The 24,578-nt window shown below is 43.6% G+C and overlaps 1 protein-coding gene across 1 annotated transcript in view; it reads left to right on the forward strand.

The window, feature by feature from the left end:
* MORN4 (MORN repeat containing 4) overlaps positions 1 to 24,578 on the forward strand; it is a 77,989-nt gene that overhangs the window by 37,988 nt on the left and 15,423 nt on the right. Inside the window, exon 3 of the mRNA XM_085606375.1 lies at positions 15,872 to 15,986. Coding sequence (XP_085462501.1) covers positions 15,872 to 15,986 — 115 coding nt within the window. The remainder of the gene's footprint in view (positions 1 to 15,871; positions 15,987 to 24,578) is intronic.

The raw sequence follows: 24,578 nt of genomic DNA on the forward strand, positions 1-24,578 counted from the left end.
TGACCAATCACAATCTGTCCTGTGGCAGGCCACTCTGCCCCCCCCCCGCCCCTCATCTAGAGCTGAAAGTGGTGACAGATGCCTCACAACTGTGTTGGGGGGGGGGGGGGGGGGTGACCTGGGAGAGATGTGTGAGGAGGAAATCGGAGTCCTTTCCAGTGGAGGGCCTGCTCTCCATCGGTCTATTGGAACTGTAAGCCTTTCTTCTAGTCCTGAAGCCTTTACTGCCTTCCATCAGGGGGAGACTGATGCAGGTTCTCACGGAGCACACCACTGCTATGTGATACTGGAACAAGCACAGTAGTGTGAGGTCACGGGTCTCATGCCAATATGCCTTGTGTCTCTGGAGGTGGCTGGAGTGCCAGGAATTCTTTCTATTCATCAGCAACCTTCCAGGGATCCGTGAATCCCAGAGTGAAGGAACTGAGCAGACCTAGCCAGGTAGATCCTGAGTGGGAAGAGTCGTGTGTCAACAATTTTGTGTGTTGGAGTTTTCACAAAAACACTTGTTGGGAGACCTATTCCACTGGAATGGAGTCAGGAACTCCTACATGCCTTTCTGCCGCTGCCTTTCCGGCCTGAAGAATATCCAGAACGACTGGGCCCAAATTATCCTACTGTCTCTTGATTGGGCTTGGAGAGTGTGGTACCTGGAGATCCTTAGCAAGAGCATCTGTCCTCGGGTTACCACTTTGGGAGGACCTCCTGTCTCCGCATTAGGGCAGGATCATCCACCCAAATCTGCACAGCTAACACCCCGACATCGGGAGACTGTGCAGCGACAATTGACTGCTTTGGATTTGCTGCCTGAAGTAGTAGATGTCAAACCTGCCCCTAGCGCACCCTCCAAGCAATCCATTTGTCCCAGGCCCGGGGATAAATTTGTAATCTGGTGTGGTGACCAGAAGTTGACCTTATTAAAAGCGAAGCTCCTGGACATAGTTTTGTTTCTTTATCCCTCTAAGGCCTTGCAGTGGGCACCGTAAAAGGTTATTTGTCTTTCTTTCCACCTTTCTTTTATTCCAAGACCAACCATCACACACATGTTTCTTCTAAGGCTTTTATGATGCCACAGTAGGGCCATAACTCGGTCCTGACATTCCCCATGTGTATGAGCCTTTGCATAGCTTCTCGGGGCATCTCCTGACCTTAAAGGCTGTCTTCCTCATTGCCATTATGTCATCTTGAGTGAACCACATACACTCTCAGTGAAATCGTTCTAAATACCAACTTTATTCCCTGCCATACTGGTGCTGAGAACTCTGGTCGCCTTCCTACGCAAAGTCATCTCTTCCTTTCATGCTGAGAAATCCATCACTCTACCAGCTTTCTTTTTCCCTCATACCGCTCAAAAGAGGAGGAGGGGAGGTTCCATCGTTTGGACCCCAAAAGGGCTGCAAACCTTTACATAGATCATACCAAGGATCATCAAGTTCGATGATCAGCTTTTTGTTTGATTTTTACGAAGTAAAGAAAGGGAAGTTTGTGCAGTGGAGGACCCTGTCAAGCTGGATAGCTCTCTGCATTAAGATCTGTTATACATTGGTCAAGAAGCAGTTCCCGGGAAGTCTGAGTTCATTCCATCAGGACCAAGGCCACAACAAATGCGTTGGTGCAAGGGATGCTTGTGCTTGATATCTGCCAGGCTATGATTTGAGTGCTGGTGCATACATTCACAAAACACTACTGACTTGACAGACCAGTCTTGTGGAAAGGACACTTCACCTGCTCAGTTCTGCAAGATCTTTTGGTTTGAATGCTCTCTACAGACCCTCCACCTTGTGGAGATACTGCTTTGGCATCTACTCTAATGTGAGGAATCTGGGGTTAGAAGTGTCCATCAGAGGTACATGAACATAACTTGGATAATGCTCTTTCTGGTAGATACTGTAGTCGCAGATTCCTCACTGCCCTCCCACCTCCAGCTTCTGTGGATTGCTCTTATTAAAATCCAACAATCTTTAGTACTCGCCACACTGTTGCCAACAGTTGTTCATGCTCTGCTTCTAAGGGTCACTGAAAGAGAATAGACAAATTAACTTCAGCACTTATATGTGTTCCACTCTGTCACGTCCAAGGGGCAGTACAGAGTCAGAGTAGAGCTCACACCACCACCTGTTAGGGCAGGAACACTGCTACTGTATTCTCCTGATCCAGTCTGATACTTGAGGCTTAACTACGATGAGGAATCTCCAGTTAGATATAGTATCCGCCAGAAAGAGCCTTACCAAAGGGAAGTCATTTGTTATTTTGAGAAAAACAATACTCTGACGTTACTGCTGTCTCAAGCTCCAGAACTAACAAGCATTGGCATAGCCAATAGTTTTCGCTTTTGGGACCTTATAAGTATTTAGTTATGCAGCACAATATCCTTGGTGCAACAACATCAACTGTTGCATGGCTAAACACTTATGAGGTCCCAAAGACGAGACCTATTGGCTATGCCAATGCTTGTTTTTAATTTAGTGGACCCCTCCAGTACAATGTGTGCATCTGCGAGGCAGATGCATTATTGTCCTTCTGCTCGCTAAATTCCTTAAACATACATCTCCATTTCATTTTTATTACTCACAGGAATCTCGAAACGAATGCAGGTACATAGTCCATAAAAACAGCAGACACCCTGCGGGATAATCCAACAAGTGCTGTGAGGCCAGCCGAGCGAACAGCACCAGTATTTATAGCCCCCCCAAGGCAGGTGGGCTGGGTAACTCTGAGCAGGTGCTGGGGTCATTTGGTATGCAAGCCCACACCCTGTCCAGAAAGTCTCACAGGGCAGTACTGTTGCAGCAGATTGTGAGCAGGCCCTGGTGTATCGCTTTCCAGTGGGGTGGAGGCACATCAAGTGTAAATAATGGCAGCGCATCAGGCAGAGCTTTGGCATAGGGGCTGCCAGATACCCCCTGGGACCGCCTGCTCAACTTGGGCCGAGCGCAAGATATACAGTTTCCAATTTCAATTCACCGCCTCCAGACACGCCGACCTAGCAGCTGGGCTCCTCTCCACCCACCGGCCGCCTGACGCCAGTTCATCCGCAAGGTGCCCCCCTGGACACATGGGGGGGTGCAGCGGCAGTCCCTTGCAGACAGAGGCCCCAGGCACCTCAAGTAATCACGAGGCCATGCAGGGACTACCCGACCTCGGACCCAGGGCAGAGGCCGCGCCACAAAGCCAGCGGGCCCACGGAACAAGGTAACAGAATGCAGGAGAGGGCCAGCAGCAGCGGCAAGAGTTCAGTTGCGTTGCCTCCGGGAGGGGTGCAACCTGAGAAGCCCTCGAGTCTATGCTCACCGCCCACCCATGCCTTCCAGAGCAGGCAGCCTCACCAATGGTAGAAAATCTCATTTAGCCCCTTTGTAGCTCCGGGGTCAAAATGCAGCAAAATGTCCCGAAGTTGCACCTGCAGGGCCACAGGCAGACCGTTCACACTGTTCTGGCAGTTTGCGGGTGTGAGATAAAAATAACGCTAGGCGCGAGAGCGCGCGCGCCACAGCGAGCCATGTGGTTTCAATTATCGTGCCCGTGTCTGGGCACGATAATTGAAACCACATGGCGATCGTGTGGGTAACCGCCACCAATAGGCCATGGGCGGAGCAATGCGCCCGCCTTTGGCCAATTGCGTGCTGTCTTTGTTAAAAAAACGCACGCAAAGGCCAATAGCATAGGACAAAAGAAAACGCACACACACGAGCGAGTGTGAGGGCAGATTTCAAAAGCCCCTACATAAAGTCTTCGCCAGAACAGCGCATGTGTGCTGTTACAGGCTCGACCTAAAAAGGAAGCCAAGACTTTTCTAATGGGCAAATTCCTTCCATAAACACTCTCAGTGCATATACTGCTCAGTGGCCTAGCGATATGCTATTGCTCTCTTCTTGATCTCTACCCGTGTATGCCGGTCTTGATTTCATAGATGTAACCTATGCGATTTTTGCATCATGGTTGTTGCGATTCTTTTTGCATCATTCGTACTTCACGGTCACTTTAAGGAGCAGATGCTGGTGCTGTGCAGTCCGTCTCTGCTCCTGCTTACGTTTATCTCCCCTAAGTGTACTCCTGATCGCCTATTCCTTCTCGTTGTAATAGATTGTTTATTCAGGCAAAACGTTCTCATTATCGTCTGTTTGCGAATCTTGTAAACAAAATGTTTAGCTTTGTAAAGCGCTCTGATAACCTAACGGGTAACGTTTGCGCTTTATAAAACACTAAATAAATAAAGTGAAAGTTTTACCTGCTTTAGTGCTGCCAAGCCTAGATTATGAGAATGGACTCTTGTTCGGCTTACAAAACACTTAATCAACAAACTTCAACAAGTACAGAACATCACTGCATGTCAGGTTCGGACCCTTAACAGACATAACAGCATCCCTGCCCCTTGCTTTGCTCACCAGACAACCATGGCACTTGAACAATTTATCTCAATTTTTTTTTTAAAAAGTCATACTCTTCAGCCAAAAGTGAAACCTCAGACAAAGATTGACCACTACTAACCATCCAACCTTTCAAGAAAACCCTGACAGGTGGTAGCTCGTTCGCATTGAACCACATCTTATTCAGAAAAACAACAAAACCATTGCTGTTTCCGAATTAAGACTATATGCTCTCAAATGAATCACATTTATTAAAGTGATCCAAAAACACTTTATATGAACTACCAACAAACACAGTAAGGGGAAGTCTGGCTGTGCCGCCACAGAATACATGAATTGCAATCCTAATTGAGGCTTTAACGTCACAACGGGTTTTTGCTAACCATTGCAGGATGTGCCTCATACTCGCAATAATGGACGTCTTGTTCAATTGTCCAACCCATGGATCACGCAAACACCAAAATCTGCATTATTCATCTTACAATCAGTATGAAGAAATGTTAAGTACTCGCACGTGCAGCTGATCTATCCTAATAGTCCACTCAGTAACACGTATGCTCATGTGCCATTAAGCTCAGTGTACATTTCTACACACCTAGACAACGCATACATACATAACCATATTCAATCTGGGCCACATTGGTTCGGTTTTATACTGGAAACAGCGCAACAGTCTCAGATGTTTTCTCCCGAGAAGAAAACTTCACTTACCTTTAACTGAACCATGAAGAGTTGGCTGGCTAACAAAACTTCCCGCATGACTATATCCCCCAAAAGACTAGCACTTATTTAAATTAATACGAGTACTTTGTTGTTTTTCTTTACATAAAAGGGTTGCAGCTTGCTGTCTGGGCCACCTGGTGGCAGCGCTGCCATAGATTTTGGATGATGAAGGAGCTGTTCCATATTCTGAGGCCATAACTCTTGCATGGAAGCTGTAACTTCACTGCCCAACATCGAATAATTAAGAATACACGGCCCATAGAATGAAAACCCCGCAAATGGAAAAGTTAGAGTGAACTGAAGAAATGCGTTTTGGAATCGGTCATTGAATGCCAAAATAGAAAGGGCAGATCTAGGTCACCGAACCTCAGGAAAAAACATTGTTAATAAAAAAACATCCAAACACTGTTGAAAAACAAGTAAAGCTTCGGTGAAGAACGCATTCCTTACGAGGCCCTGCTTACTTCCCAGTATACATTAGCTCTCCTGTGGCAAATATTTAATGTCATCTTAGCTGGTGCCCATGTGTTCTTGATTTGCCTGCCGTCAAACAACTTCCCTGGCACGCCATACCATATGTCTGCTACAAGGTACGCTTCTTTATGGTAATCAGCCTCCTCTTTCTAGGGAAAATATCCCTAAATGGCTGAACCTCTCCTCACAATCAAAAATGTCACCTAAGAGGCTAAAAACGCTGTTAATGGCGCTCATTGTTGTTGAGATAGAGAAGGGGGTAGGGGCATCTGGAAAACAGTTCCTGGGTTATCCATACCTGAACTGTGCTGCTGGGCAGAATTGTACGATGTTATCAATTTCATAGGGTTCGCGAATTTAACATCTTTAGCGCATTCAAAAGTTATCATATTGTACAGATTTCACAAACCTGACCAATTGGGCACTTTTCTTTATTCATCTTTAATTTGTTACTTTATTTCTCGTTGTGGTATCTCAAAGTCCAAACATACAAGTACGTGATATTTTACAGTGTATGTGAACAATCCGAGCATGCGCAGCCATGTCGCATTTAATTAAGTGTATGGCCGGCAGCAAGGTGGGTTTTCAATCGGGTTTATCACAGTTTCGGGGATCAAACGTAACTACCGGATGTCCACTTCTCTCGCCACTTACAATCTGACTGAACCACCAATACATCACGCTAGTACCCACAGTGATATTTGTTCATTTTAAGGCCGTCTTCTGTTGCCCAAATTCATTGGCTTTAAGTCCTCGACGTATTGTGATAGTTTTTCTATATGTTTCTGTATCTGAACTGCAGATGCAGGCCTAGGGTTTACACTCATGGTCTCAATGGGAACAAGCGGTCTTCAACATGGACAGGGACAGGGCGGAGCGAGTGGGCGCGCGGCTGCAAAAGTGAAAGCAGCTGCAGCGTCCACACGCTTTCTGTGTGCCCGCGAGCGATGTGCTGAGCGCATGAGGAGAGAGGCGGTCTAGACACGCACAGGGCGGAGCGAGTGGGCGCGCGGCTGCAAAAGTGAAAGCAGCTGCAGCGTCCACACGCTTAATGACCTATGAAAGACAGATGGTGGATGCGCGTGTGCACGCTCGCGTGCACGCAAGCGCTAGGCCAGCCAAAGCGTGGGGTAGCACTTCCAAAACCTACCTACTAAATGTCTCGCAGAGCAGCGCATGCGCTGGCTCAGCGAGACCTAAAAATGAGTGAAGCAGATTTATTCACATAGTGGTGTGCGTAACAAACATGATGGGGAAATACCCTATGTGAAAATGATTGATTCTGGACCAAGATGGGTTTGTAGATATTGCACCCAAGTTTGAAATGTAACATTGTTATTGCTTTAGCAAGTCAAAATCTGAATGCAACAGAGTGCGCTATTATTATTTGGATTCGTACTTGATTGCACCATTCTCTTCTCCTGGCTATACCCAAATTCTCCTGAGATTTTATTTTTAATGTATTTTCTTCAGTTTTATAAAATGCAGATCAGACCCCATGGGTTTTAGAGTCCTTCCTATAATGACAGATTATACATAATATGTATAACAACAATTGAGTTAATTATAGGATTTTTTGAACTTTTTATTGATTTTTAACAATATAAAACAGTATAGAGCAGTTACCTTCAGGCATATGCCTCGCTCAAAACATATAATATCACAATTCTGTCTCCTGCCACCAAGTTAACAAACCTTTTCAGACCATTCAATGCAGATAGTTCCACCATTTATCACAAACCTAATGATATTTTTGCAGGCTGCCTTATGACATATATTCATGCTCGTCTGCCTTTGCAAAGTAGTCCAAACTCTTGATCCATACTTTCGTAGATGGTACTTTGTCCAACCTCCAGTGGCAGTAGTTATCCCGTTTAGCTATAAACAGTCCCAATGCCACATCGCGTGGCTCCACTGCCTCCCGTTCATCCATAGGGCCCAGGAACGCTATCTTTGTGTCTGGTTTGATGGGTATAGTTTGTCGTATATGCGAGACCAGTATTATTGTTTAACTGGGCAGGTCCATATCCTATGATGAAGGTGCCTAGTTCCACCTCCTATCATAAACAGTTGGATTTTATACCTTTTTCATTCTGCTCAGTTGAGGCGGGCTGTAGCAAACCTTCTGTAAGTATCTTAGTTGAATGAGTCGCAGTCGTGTACACACTGCAAGGATTCTAGGGCCCATTGTTGCCTCGACCCAAATGGCATCATCCAATGGGCCTACATCCTGTGTCCATCTGTCTCGTAATTGCAGGAGAGGGCCTTGGGTTTTAATTAACAGTGCACGATATAAGTTAGAGATGCCCTTGGTGTCCAGTTGTGTAAGTGCGATTTTGGATCCCTTCGTGTTACACTCTGGGAAGACCTTGAGGTTTAGTGCTTGTGCTTTTAGGGCATGACGTAGATTTAAATAATGTGTGTGTGTGTGTCTGTCCGTCTGTCCGTCTGTGTCCTAAGTGTGTGTCAGGAAAGCAAAAGTGGATGTGGTCCCCTTCCTAGACATCCCCCTTATTTGGATATCCTGATGAGGCCTCATGGACAAAAGCCCATTAGATTGACTATGTGTTTAAGCCAAAAATCACACCATAGTCGAGTTCCAGCAGTCAGTATTCCCTCCAGTGCAATTCTGCTAAGGTTAGAATGCCAACTAAGTATTCCCACTTTGGTGGCAGGGGGGAGATCCTGGAGTATAGTCGGGTTGTATAACAGTTTGAGCACACCATGTGCATCTATACACTCCAAATCAGAGTGGGCACATAGAACATCACGGTCTGCAAACAGCCAGTCATTGATGGACACTATTCTTCAGGCCCAATAATAAAGCCTAATGTTGGCCAGTCTAAGCCATTCATCAAACGTGGATAACACGCACTTCCAAAAAGCAATTCGGGGTGGTTTCTGGTATGACGAATCACAAAATGACCAAATGCACCAATTGAAATGGTTTGTGTTATATCACATGGAATGTGTTTTTTAATGTATATAATAGGTGAGGAAGGGAATTCATCTTTAACAGTGCATCCCGTTCGGTAATGTTTAAGGAGAGCAGATGCCGAGTCCATGCATCACTGCATCCTAATGAACAAGGATCTCTGTTTATCTCCTAGGCCCTCCCCTCGATCAACACGATCTGCACACCAAATATGTAACATGCTCGATGGCTAATGGTATGTTTGCTATTGCCCCAAGTTCACTATTATTGTACTTCCATAGTACATATTCCGACTAGCACATAGGAATTTAAACCACATAAAATACTATACCAGGGTAATGAACGGAGACCTTTGCTGCATGACGATTCTGGAAGAACGAGGGAGTCTAGGTATAGAGTCTAGGTATAGAGTTTGTAAATAAAAATACCAAAAATGTCAACCTTTTATCGCTTAACCCAATGGAGCCATCTCCCATGTTGTGGGCTGATGTGGAATAGGATTTCTTGCTACTGGTGCTCTAATTCGTCTAGTACCCCGGGCATGCTCATTGGTCCTGGTTAGTAGAGCGCAAGCCTTTTACAACACCCAGGAGCCAACTCCAGGTAGCAGTGGCGCTTCCCCCAAGCTCCAAAATGTCAAACAAGGTGATCAAATCTTTCATTTCAGAACAGTCTTGGTATATAGAAGCAAACTCAAATATTCCAATGAACAAAGATACAGATAATATCTCTAGGAAAACCAGAACTTGCGCTGTGTGTTTTACTGAAACAAATAAATTAGCATTGTGTTATAGTTTACATAATACTATAAATGCAGTGACAAACATAAATGCTCAGACCAACGTTATGTACAAACTAGTTCTATTTTGAGCTAAAAAAATTAATCCAAAGCATTACATTCATTAAAAATGTTTGTCAGTTTGTGGGGGATGAGTATCAGAGCAATACAGCTCCTGTCTTCTTGCAGTTATAGAGATTGGGCAGCACAGTTCTGTCTATTTATCAGATGAGGTCTCTCCCAATATCTCTTTATCTCCATTGCTGTTTCCTCCGAGAGAACTGTAGGATTCATTCCGGTCTTAAAGGTGATATTTGTAGGGGAGTCCTGAGTTTCTGAGTCGTGTACGGTTTGATGCTTTTCAAGATCCTAAACTCTCAGGTCACATAGAATGAAGGGGCAATTCTTAGCCTCCCATGGCATGGGAGCACTGGTTGACGCAGATCTTGCAGGTATCTGAGACCATCGCAGTTATGCTGGTTCAGTCGGGAAACCAGCAATAGCCATACGAAAAGGTTCCAGCACATATGCATTATTTTGTATGCCCTACTTAGGGATGCAATTACATTTTTTGCATTTCCCAGTCTCACATGTTACATGTGAATTCTTTGACTTAATCTTGCTTCTAAAGGTGACACCTTGCAAAGGTGTTTTGCCAAGCATAACCTAAAGTAACACAAATGAGACTAGCTTATTTTCAACAGTTCCAGTTATTGAAAGGTATTTGTTATGATAAATGCACACGTTTGTGTGACCTACTGAGAGTCTTACGCATCAAAAAGCGCAATTCTTCTAGTGTTGGTTTAATCACTTTTGAACATTTGGCTCACTGTGAGCTCAAATTCAAATCTTTTTAGGAGTAAAGACATCACCTGTGATGACCACTGAACTCAAATGTCCATCTACCGGAGAAATATACAGCCTTTTCAATCGATTAGTTGGAGTTCACATTTCAGCACTGCGCTCCCAACACTGCTCACTTGGGCTTTGGAATTGCGCTTCTATGGTTTTCTTCATGCATCTCTGACCAATTTTTGGACTCCTTCTGCTCTTTTCGATTTCCACTCACCCTTCTATCCGTCGATGTCTCCCAAGGTTCAATTTCGGGACCTAGTCTCCTCTCCCTGTACATGAATCACTCTAGGTCAGCGTTGCTTTACTTGTGGTACGGGGACCCCTGGGGATCCGCAACACCCTCTCTGGGGGTTCGATGCTGCTTAGAAAATTACTTAATATTAACAGATTATTGAAGTGTATATCAATAAGTAAGCCTCAATTGAATTTAGAAAAGCTCCAACCCTCCCATTAAAATTTTAATATTTTTATATTTATGAATTAAATTAAATATTTCATCATTTGTGGATTTGTTTTATGAATGCTGTTTTTCTATATTTGTGTATTCAAGGCATATGAGCTGCAGATTACACACTTTTGCATAGATCGCCATCTGGTGTTGGGCCCGGATGTTTTTCCTCTTGGAAAGTCTTTGGAAGTCACGAGGTCGGTGACTCCTCCTTTGGATCGTATTAGCCCATGGGCTTCGGCTCCATCCTCAGATTGGTTTTTTCCGCCATCGGGCTCGGATGTAATCTTCACGCTCCGGTTCCGAACGTTTCCAGTTCGACGATCGAAGCAGAATCCTCACCTCACATCGCGGTATTGTTTCGATCGCGATCTCCTCAAATCAACGCAAAAGAAACCAGCCTCTACCTTGACACCGAGCTCCGCACCGAAGCCCTCGGGGTTCGAATCCCAGCGCTTCCGTACCGACGCCATCTTCGGTACCGACCAAACCCCATAAGGCCCTCGGAACCGACACTTCCAAGCCGAAGCCCGTCTCTGCGCCGATCAAGAAATCGGAGGTTCCCAAGCCCAGTGCTAAGCAAACTGGCATGGATAAGCCTAAAAAGTCATCGGCCCCGAGAACTTCGGCGCCGACGGACCAACCATTGTCACAGGAACTATTTACACCGGATCCCTTACAAAAAACTCTCACCAGGGATCCAAAGACTGGACATCTGGCACTCTCTTCCAAAAAGAGACATTTGGACAAATCAGCTCCGCCTCCACCGAGGAAGGACTCTGCTACCTCTCCTTTCAGAATACCTTCCCCACCTCCTCCACCTCCCCCACCCTGTCCACCTCCGCCTTCTCCACCCCCACCTCATCGCTCTCCGACCCCGTCTCCAGACGATGATGATCAGGGGGACCCATATCCTGATATGGGGGATGTGCCCCAAGACCCCACCCCTACAGAATCCCCAGACCCATGGGACGACTACAATAACCCAGATATTCCTGACGTCCCACAAGATGACCTTTACCCTTCCAGGCCATCTCCACCGGAAGACTCATTAGGGTTCCACCATCTACTTCAAAGGGCGGCACACTATCATGGGGTAGAGTTGCACACTGACCCAGTGGAGAAGGATTTCCTCCTCGACCCATTTGATACCACACATAGGTCTACATCCATACTACCTATGCTTAAGGGGGTGGTAAAGCATGCGCCAGAGGTTTTTAAGGACCCAGTCAGTGCCAGGGTCATTAACCCACGCATAGAAAAAAAATACAAAGCTGCCCCCACAGATCCCGCCTATATCAAAGGGCCAGCGCCACTAGATTCCCTAGTGGTTTCCACTGCACGAAAAATATCAAATTCCCAGGCGTCAGGCGAAGCACCACCACCTGACAGAGTCAAAGCTACTGGACGCATCAGGAAAGCGCATTGCGTCACAGGCAGCCAATATATGTCGTATCGCCAACACCCAAGCGCTAATTGCCAGATACGATAGAGCACATTATGATGAATTGGAAAACATAATGCACCACCTCCCTGAAAGATATAAAACTAGGGCCAATGAATTAATTCAAGAGGGTAAGACGATCACTAACACCTCTATACGCTGTGCCTTAGATGCAGCAGACACAGCCTCCAGGGCCATTAATACTAGCGTCGTCCTCCGTCGCCATGCTTGGCTAAGAATATCAGGATTTAAACCAGAGGTACAAGCCTCCATCCTGAATCATCCCTTTGACCAGGAACACCTATTCGGCCCAAAGGTAGATGAGACCCTCGAAAAAATGAAGGACACCGATACGGCGAAGTCCATGGGAGCCCTACAGTCACACCCTCCTAGGCGCTCTTTTCGCCGCTCTTCCTTTCGGACTACATCTAGAGGCTACTCCTCAGATAACGCATCCACTTCCTACAAATCCCCCACTCAGTCCACCTTCACAAGGGGTTATCAAAGAGGCGGCTATAGGGGCAACAATAATAAAGGCAGAGGCAAAACAAATACCGCCCGCTCTGCCACACCGCCTACCCAATGACTTCGCACCCATCGCTCTCTGCAGTGGTGGAACACCACAAACCTTTCCAAAGGTCGACCGTTCCTGAACCCGGTTCCACAAATAATACTAACCGATTCATCGCTCTCCGGCTGGGGAGCTCACCTATTACATCTGACAGTGCAGGGCACATGGACGACTCAGCAAAAGTTACTCCATATCAACCATCTGGAGTTACTAGCAATCTTTCTAGCCCTAAAGTCCTTTCAACCACGGATTTCAGGCAAGGCAGTCCTCATTCGCACAGACAACATGACGGCCATGTATTATATTCAAAAACAAGGCGGCACACACTCTCCACAGCTCTCTCAATTAGCACAGAGCATATGGAGATGGGCAATTCCACACAAAATCTTTCTCCTAGCCCAACATGTCCCAGGAGTCCAAAACACCGTGGCAGATCTGCTCAGCAGACAGACACAACAGATCCACGAGTGGGAACTTCACCCACAGGTTCTTCATCCGTTCTTTCAAATGTGGGGGCATCCACAGATAGACCTCTTCGCCACCCACGAAATCAAAAAAAATGCCCAAGCGTCGCCGCCAGATACCCACACCATTGTCCAAAGGAAATGCGATATGGATGAACTGGTCAGGCAAATTTGCATACGCTTTTCCACCTCTCCCACTAATTCCATTAGTGGTGCGAAAGCTAAAACAGCATTCCCTCACACTGATCCTAGTAGCTCCAACATGGGCCAGACAACCGTGGTACACCACGTTGCTGGAACTCTCGGTAGTACCACACCAAAAGCTACACCTCTCACCATGCCTCCTAACCCAGAACCATGGAGAGATCAGACACCCGGACCCAGCTCAACCTTGCGATCTGCCTCCCGAAATCCTAGAATTTGGATACCTAAACCTTCCCCCTGACTGTATGAACGTCATCCGAGAAGCTAGACGCCCTACCACTAGAGCCTGCTACGCTGCCAAGTGGAAAAGATTTGTGGTTTATTGCCATAACAACACAATCAATCCTCTAGACGTGTCTATACAACACATCATATGCTACTTACTCCACCTACAAAGGTGTAATCTAGCCTATACCTCCATTCGGCTACACCTCGCAGCAATTGCAGCTTACCTACAGAACAGGCAGCACCTATCACTTTTCAGAGTACCTGCCATTAAAGCCTTCATGGAAGGCCTAAAGAGAATAATTCCCCCCAGAGTACCGCCCTCACCTGTGTGGAACTTAAATATCGTTCTCACAAGGCTAATGGGGCCTCCCTTCGAACCTTTGCATAAATGCGAATTGCAATTTCTCACATGGAAAACAGCTTTCCTTGTAGTCATCACTTCCCTTAGAAGGGTCAGTGAGATACAAGCACTTTCAATACAAGAACCTTTTCTTCAAATGCACCAGAACAAGGTTGTTCTCCATACCAACCCAAAATTCCTACCTAAAGTCATTTCCCCTTTTCACCTAAACCAATCTGTAGAATTACCAGTATTTTTCTCGCAACCTCAGACCGTTGCAGAAAGAGCTCTACACACGCTAGATGTCAAACGAGCCTTACTTTACTATATACAAAGAACACAACCTTTCAGAAAGACCAAACAACTGTTTGTCTCTTTCTCTCCACCACACAAGGGCAACCCCATCTCAAAATCAGGGATAGCTAGGTGGATTGTAAAATGCATCCAGATTTGCTACCACAAAGCAAAACTAACGCCATCCGTTCCCCCTAAAGCCCATTCTACACGGAAGATAGGGGCTTCTATGGCTTTTCTAGGGAACATCCCATTAGATGATATCTGCAAAGCAGCTACATGGTCAACACCGCACACTTTCACTAAACACTATTGTGTAGAGGTGCAAACCAAGCAGCAAGCTAGTGTGGGCCAGGCTGTACTAAAAACATTATTTCAAACCACTGCAACAGATACCGGTGGTCGCCGCTAGGGCTGGGAACTGCTATATAGTCTATGCAAAAGTGTGTAATCTTCAGCTCATATGCCTCGAACGGAATATGCTACTTACCAGTATGCATCTGTTCTTGGCATGTAGAGCTGCAGATCTACACACGCCCACCCGGCTACCTGTATCTGTTCCAGTCTATCTTATTTAGATACAACACACATGGGTTTCTTCACTGTTGTTACTACGCTCCATCTTTCCCTGCTGGCGAAAAACGATCTGAGGATGGAGCCGAAGCCCATGCGCAATACGATCCAAAGGAGGAGTCACCGACCTTGTGACTTCCAAAGACTTTCCAAGAGGAAAAACAAACTGCAAACATCCGGGCCCAACACCAGATGGCGATCTATGCAAAAGTGTGTAGATCTGCAGCTCTACATGCCAAGAACAGATGCATACTGGTAAGTAGCATATTCCTTATTGTTTTACCATTTAAATGATTGAAATTGCTTTGGCCGAGGTCCCCGGATTCCAAAAATGACCCCGTATCGGTCCCTGGATTCGAATGATGGTTCATTGGGAAGTAGTCCCTGGATTCCAATGATGATTCAATGGGGGGGGTCCCACGTTCAGCTTCAAACATCCGTCTGGATGGTTTAACAAAAAATCAAGCTCTACTTAAGCTGCTTACACTAGTATTCGAGACTAAATACAGGAATGCTCCAAAATACCTTGCACATAGCCTTTCCTTCTACAGACTTGTAAACAATGTCACACTGTCCATCACAAAGTACTAATCGCACTGCATTGCTTTCAATTTAAGACTCCTGCCCCCTTCCTACTTAGCACTAGATTTCACTCCCAGATGAGGTCGGAGTAATCGCCTCTCCCCATTCCTTCTAGGAGACCCTAAATACTCACAGTTGGTCTTTTGCCTTTCTACTCCAAGTCTTCAGGACTTGTGCCCTCCGTGGCTCTTCACCCTCGATTCAGGGTTATTTGGAAACGTTAGACTGGTAGAATGTATTTGGGGGGTCTGCTTTCATTGGGCACTCTTGTTGAAACGAAGCTGCCAAAGCGAGAGGGTTATTTATACACATATGTATCGTTTTTCTTTTCTTAGAATATATAGCATAGTATTTGGAAGGGAAATCAATTCAAGGCCTGGAATCGGAAAGGGAGAAGTAATGAAGATTGCAGGTAAGTAATCTAGGCAGTATGTACAGTTTGAAAAGTGACTGGTGTCTGAAAAAGTCAAAAGGGGCAACTTACTCTGGAAAAGGGCAAAGAAGACTGGACATTATATCTGTGTCAAAAACTAGTAGTTTGTTTGACTAACCTACTCTTTGTGGCATTCTCCCTTTTTTTCTTCCTTGTAGGCCGTAGGCATGGCCTGGGTCACCTGATATTTACGGATGGTACAATATACTGTGGTCAGTTTGAAAATGGACTATTCAATGGCTATGGTGTGCTGGCTTTTCAAGATGGTTCAAGGTTAGTGCAAGAAATTCCGTTAAGTGCAAGTACAAAACTCTAGCGTTAATTTGGGAGAAAGATATTGACTAAAAAAGAAAATCTTTAAACAAATGAAGATGAAAAATCTGTTTGGATGTCTTTCCAGTTATCATAATATATGATGTGATGTTGTCATATGAAATCGTAGAAAGTTAAATGTGCACACCCTATAGCAATAGCTAAAAATAGATTTGGGTACCTCTAAAATACCTCACCCGGTCATCCTAAAAGGAAGGGAACTCTATTTTAATGATTGTTTGAGATCATTTATCAAAACAGGTCACTATTGAATCGCCATGTTTCAAAATATGGCCTGAGCATTCATTGGAGCTGTTGAGCTCAAACTCCTAGTATGAAGATAGCATTTTATGTTTTGTAACCTCAGTTGCTCTATGGCATGCAGGTGCATGTGGATGAAAGCATAGTACCTACAATTCATTATGCTGAAACTTTGCAAGTGGAGGTAAATCAAAGAAGGTTAACATCTCCGTTGCTAAGTAAATTTAACCTCAACACACTTCATGTTTTTGACCACTGATTGGTCCATGTATAGTCTCATCTATTGGACGTCCGTAGTGTTGTCAGTTCATTTTCAGTATGTTTGGTTTACCCTTTACGCCACAGCTTGTTTTGAAGTCCATGCTGAAAAACAGTTTTTGGTTTACCTACTAGAGGTTGTACATGACTGTACTTCATGATCGAGCACTGGCAACATCTGGAGGATACTTTTAATCAGCTGCCAAATCCTTGTAAATATGAAGTAGCTGCCAGTTTCAAGAAGGAATAAGGGGCTGTAGCCTTAGCTGGAAATTCTCGGGGTGTGTGAGTGTTATCCCTTTTCTCTTGCACTTTTTCTTTCTGTCACACCTTTTCTGCTTCTTCCCTGTTTGCCTGCTCTCTCTTTCGTTGGGTGAAGAATATGTTTCCTCTTTCCAGTTTGAAGGCACATTTTCTTTCTGGTCAAACACAAAAAACACAATTGTACCCCATTGTACTGCCTTTTCAAGAATTCTCGAAAATGGCATGCACCTGGCTTAACTAGCAACTAGGGGCTTTAGCGGCTTAGCCGTTGTCCAGTAACTTGTATCTTCCTTCATAGATTAAGATGAAGGTGTAGTTTATCTCAGTGGTTTACACATCTGCTTGACATCCTCTTATTTACTTCAGGTGTGATAATCGTTATCACAAAGTATGTTAAATTTAGCGAGGCTAATAAGTAGCTGTTTGCTTCTGATGTAGTCAAAAACCGTGTCGACTGTTAGCTTTGTAAATGTAGTAATATGAATTTATGGGCATGAAGTCAATGTGCCCTTAACATACACAAACAGCCAGCTGTGCCATAAACAAGCAGCAGAAAAGAGAATACATTTGAGTGAATGTAACAAACCAAATACCTGCAATCACATGCATACTGAAAGACCTACACAGTTGGGATCAGATAATTGTATGTCTTCCCGTTTGGGTATGCTTTTAGACCCATGTCAATTAAGCTACCTATTAACTACCGGAGTACGAACTTTTGTTTTTTAAAGGGGGTGCTTAAATATCGCTGGCAGTACATCAACATGCCACACCTGTGGTACTCCTGAATTTATTGAGCATGAATCTGTTTTATTGCCTGGCAGCATAGAACATTCCATGTTTAATTTGCTTTTTGATGGAAACGTGCTGCTGTGTTTCGTATAGATTCAGAGCTCTAAAAAACCAACACTGTACTGGGGTTTAGAATGCGGTGTTAGAGCTGCACGATTAAGCTAATATCCCCGACTATTCAGTACATTCATTAAAACGACATTTTACCGAATGTTAGACATAAATCGATCTCTGCTCTTGTAAATTACTGCACAGCCCAAGCGAACTTCCTAGAAATGTGGTTGAAGTGGGTAAATGACTTTTTTTGTATGCGATATCTGGTGATAATTCTCTAAAGTGAATTTGGTATTCGCTGATTTCTAGCTGCTCTGAAAATGTGTAGCTGTGGAGCACGTGACTATATTTGATTATACAAGGACCGGTAATTCTAACTCATTTACTCACTACTGGAATTAGCATGGGTTCTCAATTTGTAAGTTCTGTTGTTGATCTGAAATCAATCCTATCTTTGGTAAGGTCATGCAGTACCCATTTTACTTTAAAATGACCTTTTTCGGTTCAAAAGCACAAGGTGCTGTAATATTGCGAACTGCTATGAGACACTCTTTGATGTATGGATGAAGGCCTGCCTCGACTTTTTATGGCACATAAGTGGAAATCAAATTTGGAATTTAACATTTAGTAGTTTTTCCCCCATTTGTACTTTATTTGGCAGTCTGATAAAATATAGTTATACTTTCCAACCTCTCTTAGTTTCTTTTCAGTTCAAAAAAGATTTTATTGATAAGAAATAGAGTGTCACAACATATTACAGCATAATACATATATGTAAAACAAGAGAAAATCTACATCGTTATGAATGAATCGGAAAATTAAAAGTAATAAAACATCAAAAACAATAATACAGAATATCTGAAACGTAAGTGCATTAGGAACAGTTGGGGTTAATTAAGGGGGTTTTGAGACTTCCTGCTGAGATGGAGGTAATTGAAAAGAACTACTAGCACAAGCATCTAAATAAATTGTAATGGGACACCACAAATCCAGTCTTTTGGACCTCAAATGGATAGGGTACACAAAGGAAGTGTCTAACCTATGATTATGGCACACAGCATACCACCATGCCCTATAAGAAAGTTTCGAGAAGTCTTTCCAGTTTGCTGTGATTTGCTGAAATGCAACTGCTAACAACAAATCAACAATTTTAACATTAAGCGTTGTATTCTCCCAACAAGATGACAAGCTACCTAAGAAAACATGAGTAAAGGCAAAAGAAAGAGCAGTGCCGAAAATCAAATTAATTTGAGACCAGATTCGCTTCCAAAAAGTATGTACAATAGAACAGGAAAATAACATGTGGAATAAATCGTCCTATGGTGAGGAGCAAGTCCAACAAATATCAGGTACAGTGGTATAATTCCTACTCGGAGCATACGGTGATAGCAAAAGTCTGTTATATACAAAAAACAAAGTTTGCGTTGTATTTGCAGCTCTGGAAGATTTGCGAATCTTAATCCATAAATTATTCCATAAGGACACTGGCCAAGACAGTGCAAAATCATGTTCCCAAGCCTCTTCAGTTTTGGATTTCGGTCGAACCGTGTCAGTATTGTGTAAAAAATGATATAATGTGGACGCCTTAGGTGATGTTGCCAATAGGGATCGTAATTGTGACGAAGGATCTGGAGGAACAGGAACAGCAGGGTTTGCTAATAATCGGGTGCGCGTGTCTAAGACAGTATTTTTAAGTATAAGGTATTTGTGGATGAATGAAGCAGGTAAATTAAATGAATGGCTAAGTGAGGGGAAGGATAAAAAGTCTGAGTGGGAGAAAAGCTGATGAATCCATAGTAAGCCCCTCTGGTGCCAGGATTTCCAGTAAAATGGTTTATTTCGAATGAGCAGACCTTTGTTGTGCCGAATTGAGAAGGGGATAAAGGCATTAAAAGCTTAGATGTCAGTTTGATAACGGGGGTAGACCATGTTTGGGGTTTGCGTGAGAAGGAGAGGTATTCACTGAAAGAAAAGGGAGACAGGAAAAGACGCTCCACCGTGGTCTATAAGGGGCAATCATCGTGGGGATCCCGTAACCACAACGAAGCCTGACGGAGGAGGAACGCTTTTTGGTATGCTGGAAAGTCAGGAAAACTAACTCCACCCTCAGATTTGGGACGAATTAATCTGTGTATAGACATCCGAGGTTTCTTATTGGCCCAGAGGAAAGAGGAAAGAGTAGAATTAACTTTCCTGAAGAATTTTTGCGGGATATGAACTGGGATATTAGAAATAGTGTAAATGATAATGGGTGATAACATCATTTTAATGGTATCCAGGCGTCCCCACCATGATAAATAAAGGGGATGCCATTTGGTGGTTAGATCCGAAATCTTTTGCGCACACTTATTCATGCACAATGAGACAGTATCTGAGATTGAGGGCATGACCCAAACATTTAATGTGATTAGGACTCCAAGTAAAATTGGAAGCACTAAAATCTGGTTTAAACGTGAACTTTGTTAAGGGTAGAATCTCACATTTATCATTATTCAATTTATACCCCGAAATGTCAGAATAAGCCTGTACTTCCGCCAAGAAGGTAGGGATTGAGTCAGTTGGACGGGACATAAAGAGCAGGATATCATCTGCATATGCTGCAAGTTTAATGTGAGAGTGGAGCGTCTGGAAGCCATGCAAGTTAGGGTTCTGGCGTAATTTTAATAAAAATGGTTCCAGGGCTAGGTTAAAAAGGAAAGGGGAAAGGGGGCATCCTTGACGAACCCCTCATCCTAGATCAAAAAAGGGGATATCAACCTGTTGGCACAAACCGCTGCCTTAGGTTTAGAGTAAAGGAGAGAAATTAGGGATATAAAGTTGGGGCCAAAGCTAAACCAATGGAGAGCGTAAAAAAAGATACGTCCATTCAACTCTGTCGAACGCCTTTTCAGCGTCTAACGCTATTGCTGACAAAACGTCAAACAAGAGTCGCGTGTTATCTGTTATGTTGCGATCTTTGACAAATCCAGATTGGTCAATCCCAAACAAGTCTGGCAAAAAAGAATCCAAACGTAAGGCTAGTGCTTTAGAAAAAAACTTGTAATCAATGTTCACCAAGGAAATGGGCCTATAATTCTTGCAGTGTTTAGGGTCTTTACCTTCTTTGGGAATGAGGCAAATATGAGCATCTGAGAAAGAGCCTGAAGAATGCCCTAAAACACTGAAAGAGTGTAATAAAGAATGTAATTTAGGTAAAAGGAGTTTAGAAAAATGTGAATAAAATTCAACTGTAAACCCATCCGGTCCAGGCTCTTTGTCACGTTTGAGGGTGTGAAGGGCGTTCGATAACTCGAGCTGTGTCAGATCAGATTCTAATGGAAATAAGTCTGGAGTTGTGTTCTTAGGCCTCTGAATGGTGGAGAAAACATGTGACAAGGCTAAGTCAGAGGGTTGAGTTTCGGAGGCATACAATGTTTTGTAAAAAAGAGAAAATTCATGTAAAATATCATCATCCTTGAATTTCAAATCTAATTGTGCATCATAAATGGACTCAATATTCAATTTATTATGCTTAATTTTCGAGTAATTAGCTAAAGTTTTCCCAGCTTTATTTTTACCACCATAAAATTTGGCACTGAATTTTAATAGATATAAGGAGGCATCCTCTGTAGATTTTTTATTATATTGCAATTTGGCATTAACAAGAGCAACTAAGCTGTCGTTTGTATTTGAGGTATATAATAAGAGTGTTCCAGTCTCTTAATATCTTGGAGGAGATCTCTAGTCTGTTTGCAGGCATTATTATGCTTTTTTGCAACAAAATTAATTATAAAGTCTCGAGCTGAGGCTTTAAAGGCATCCCAGACTATAGATAGAGCTATGGATTCCTTTTGATTTATCATAAAACATTTGTCAAAAAAGGTGGTGAAGGAGGGTGTGAATTTCGGGTCTAAGAGAAGGGAATTATTAAATCGCCACCTTCTGGGTCCAATAATTTTGGGTAAAATGTCGATGCCAATAGAGACCGGGTCATGATCTGAAATCAAAATAGGGCCAATCTCTGCGTGTGCGAGATTGTGAAATATTATGAGAAACAAAAATATAATCAATTCTTGATTGGGAATGGTGAAGTGGAGAATAAAAAGTAAACTCTTTGGTAGTTGGATTGCATAATCGCCAAGCATCAAAAAGCTTATGTTGATTGATGGTATGAACAAAAGATTTATGAGGCTTATTGGGCACAAAGGGAATCTTCGAGTTCCTGTCAATAAATGGGTCAAATACCTGATTACAATCGCCTGCCAAGATAAAATTATCATCTATGCAGTGAGATATTTGCTTGGCAAGTGCAGGCCAAAAGGAAGGATCTCCGCAAGTAGGGGCATAGACATTCAGAAGTGAGACTGGAACACCCTTTAAAGACAGCTTGACATTCAACCACCTGCCATTGGCATCCGACTCTTGAGACAGAAGTGAAAGCGAGACGGATTTATGACAGAGTATCACTACGCCATTGCGTTTGCCATCACCTGGAGAAAAGAAAACCTCTCCTACCCAACCCTTCTTTCACTTTAATGATTCAGCTTCAGAGAAGTGAGTTTCTTGGAGAAATGCAATATCCACATTTAATTTGGCAAGGTAAGTCAAAACCCGTTGTCTCTTAATGGGAGAGTTCAAACCCCGTACATTCCAGGTTATAAATTTTAATGACATTGATTAATAAAAACGACTAAACCTAAAATCATAAGATAAGAACCCAATTCAAACAACGAAGAGAAATATAACAAACGAGAGAAAAAATTGAAAAACATATACATTGCCTTCCGGATAAAAAGATTATGTAAACCATAGAGCAAGAACCAAGAAAAACATTGTAAATAAAATGATGGGCAAGAAATACCAACAGCATAGAAAGCGAAAGTTGTGACTGAGAAAAAGGAATATAGAAGAATAATAAGAAATAAGCATGCAAAGACAAATTTAGGAGAGACATAAAAAAAAGGAAAGAGGAAAGAAATATAAAGAATATCAAAAGAGCAGATAAATACAAGTTGTGAAAGATACAGGGAATACAATACATAGAACAAAAATCAAAACAAAAAACATACCTACAAAAGGGAAATGTGACGGAGGGGGAGGTGAGGCCACATGGACAGACGGAACATCCGGGGAGAGACACACGGAAAGCCAAGGAGAAACCACGTCATGATGAAAAAAGGAGATCTGCGAAAACAAAAAAGAACAGTTAAAGCATATGAATAACAAGAGACACATATACGCCCTACAAGCAACTCTAACCAATAACTTATGTAAGCCACCAAGCAACTATGTCAGCGAAGACAATCTACGAGAAGCAATCTATGTAAAGTAGAAGTACCTTATGCAAGAACCTAGAAAATGAAGCAAAACATTGAAAAGTAGCAAAATGTTAAGTTATGAATGACGAAGAAGAAGCAGTAGAATCCATGTTAGTCGGTCCACAGGAATTGATGAAACTCTGAAGTCTCGTCGGGTCTTCATATGTGGTCGTTCTGTTATTATAGGTGACCTTGAAGATACATGGATGAAAGAGTCCATAGCGAGCTCCCATGGATCGAAGGTCAGATCTCATACTTAGGAAAGCTTTGCGTCTGTTGGCCGTAGCTTTTGCATAGTCTTGGGCAAAGAAGAGAGTTGAGCCAGACCATGTAATTTTTGGAATGGATATGACCGCTGACAAAACTTTTATCAAGTCTGTATACTCCAAAAAATATAGAATTACACCTCTGGGTCGTTGCGAAGGTGAAGAGTTGGAAGGGACACGACCCAGTCTATGCGCACGTTGAATATTAAGTGCAGTGCCATCAGGTAAGTGAAGTAGCTTAGGAAGGAAGGACTTAAAGAAAGTGAGAGGCTCCGATCCCTCAAGTCCTTCCTCCAGGCCGTAAATGCGAAGGTTATTTCTTCGGTTACGATTTTCAAGGTCTTCGACTTGGCGCTGGAGCATCGAAACTTGTGAGTGAAGATGTGAAACACTAGCACATGAACTCCTTAAGTGAGGTAACACTTTGCTCAACCACCGAGACTCTAGTATCCATCTTGGACCAATTCTCCGTAAGAACTTGTAGCTTTGCATTAGTGTCTTCCATAAAAGGTCGAAGCGCTCTAATTTCCTCCAGCAAGAGCTCCAAGGAAACCGGCGAGGCAGACTTAGGAGGGGAAGGAGGATCCTTTTTCAAACATTTTGTGACGGACTTCCCAGAAGCTACAGAATTGGGATCCATGTTGGGCTCCGCAGATTGTGGCAGAAGCAGTAGAGAATCTTCGAATTTAGAAAATTCAGTAAAAAGCTTTGAATTCTTAATAAAAGTGTTGCGCGCTTTTGAAGAAGTCTTGGTTCTGCCCATCAAACAGACCAACACAGGAAATAGTTATGGAGCTGTAGAAAAAGAATGACCGGAACCACTGTATATTCAGCGAGCAATCGATGAACAGATCAGTAGAACTGGAACCATGAGGAGAGCAGAGCTCAGTTAGGTCGGAGCAACAATTGTGAGCAAACTGCAGGCATCCAGAAGCGTGGCGGCAATTGTAAAAATTCTCCCAACTCCTCACCTGAAAATGGCTGCCAGGAAAGTCCCTTCACAACGGAGGAAAATACACGTGGAAAATAAGGCAACCAAGTTCATGCGACGAAAGCAGGTGATAAATGGTGAAAAAATGGGTGCAAAAACATTGCTTGCTAAGCTAGCATGCATTAGCAAGCTATTGCTGACAAACACCAAACGCGGCAAAAAAAGAAAATGGCGGCCGCTATGAAGCGTCGCTCCGTGAATACACATAATGCGTGATAAAAGCTCGTTTCAGCGAGCGTTCGCAGACAACTTCAAATTCATTGTGGGCAGCGTACCTTCCGACGACGCTGGAAGCGGAAAGTTACGCACCCGGTGGCAGGAGACGCGGCAAGACCGAGGCGGACCCGGGAGCCTCACACGGAAGCCGCCA

Source organism: Triturus cristatus, chromosome 1_2 (genome assembly GCF_964204655.1).
Source record: "Triturus cristatus chromosome 1_2, aTriCri1.1, whole genome shotgun sequence".
Lineage (NCBI taxonomy): Eukaryota > Metazoa > Chordata > Amphibia > Caudata > Salamandridae > Triturus > Triturus cristatus.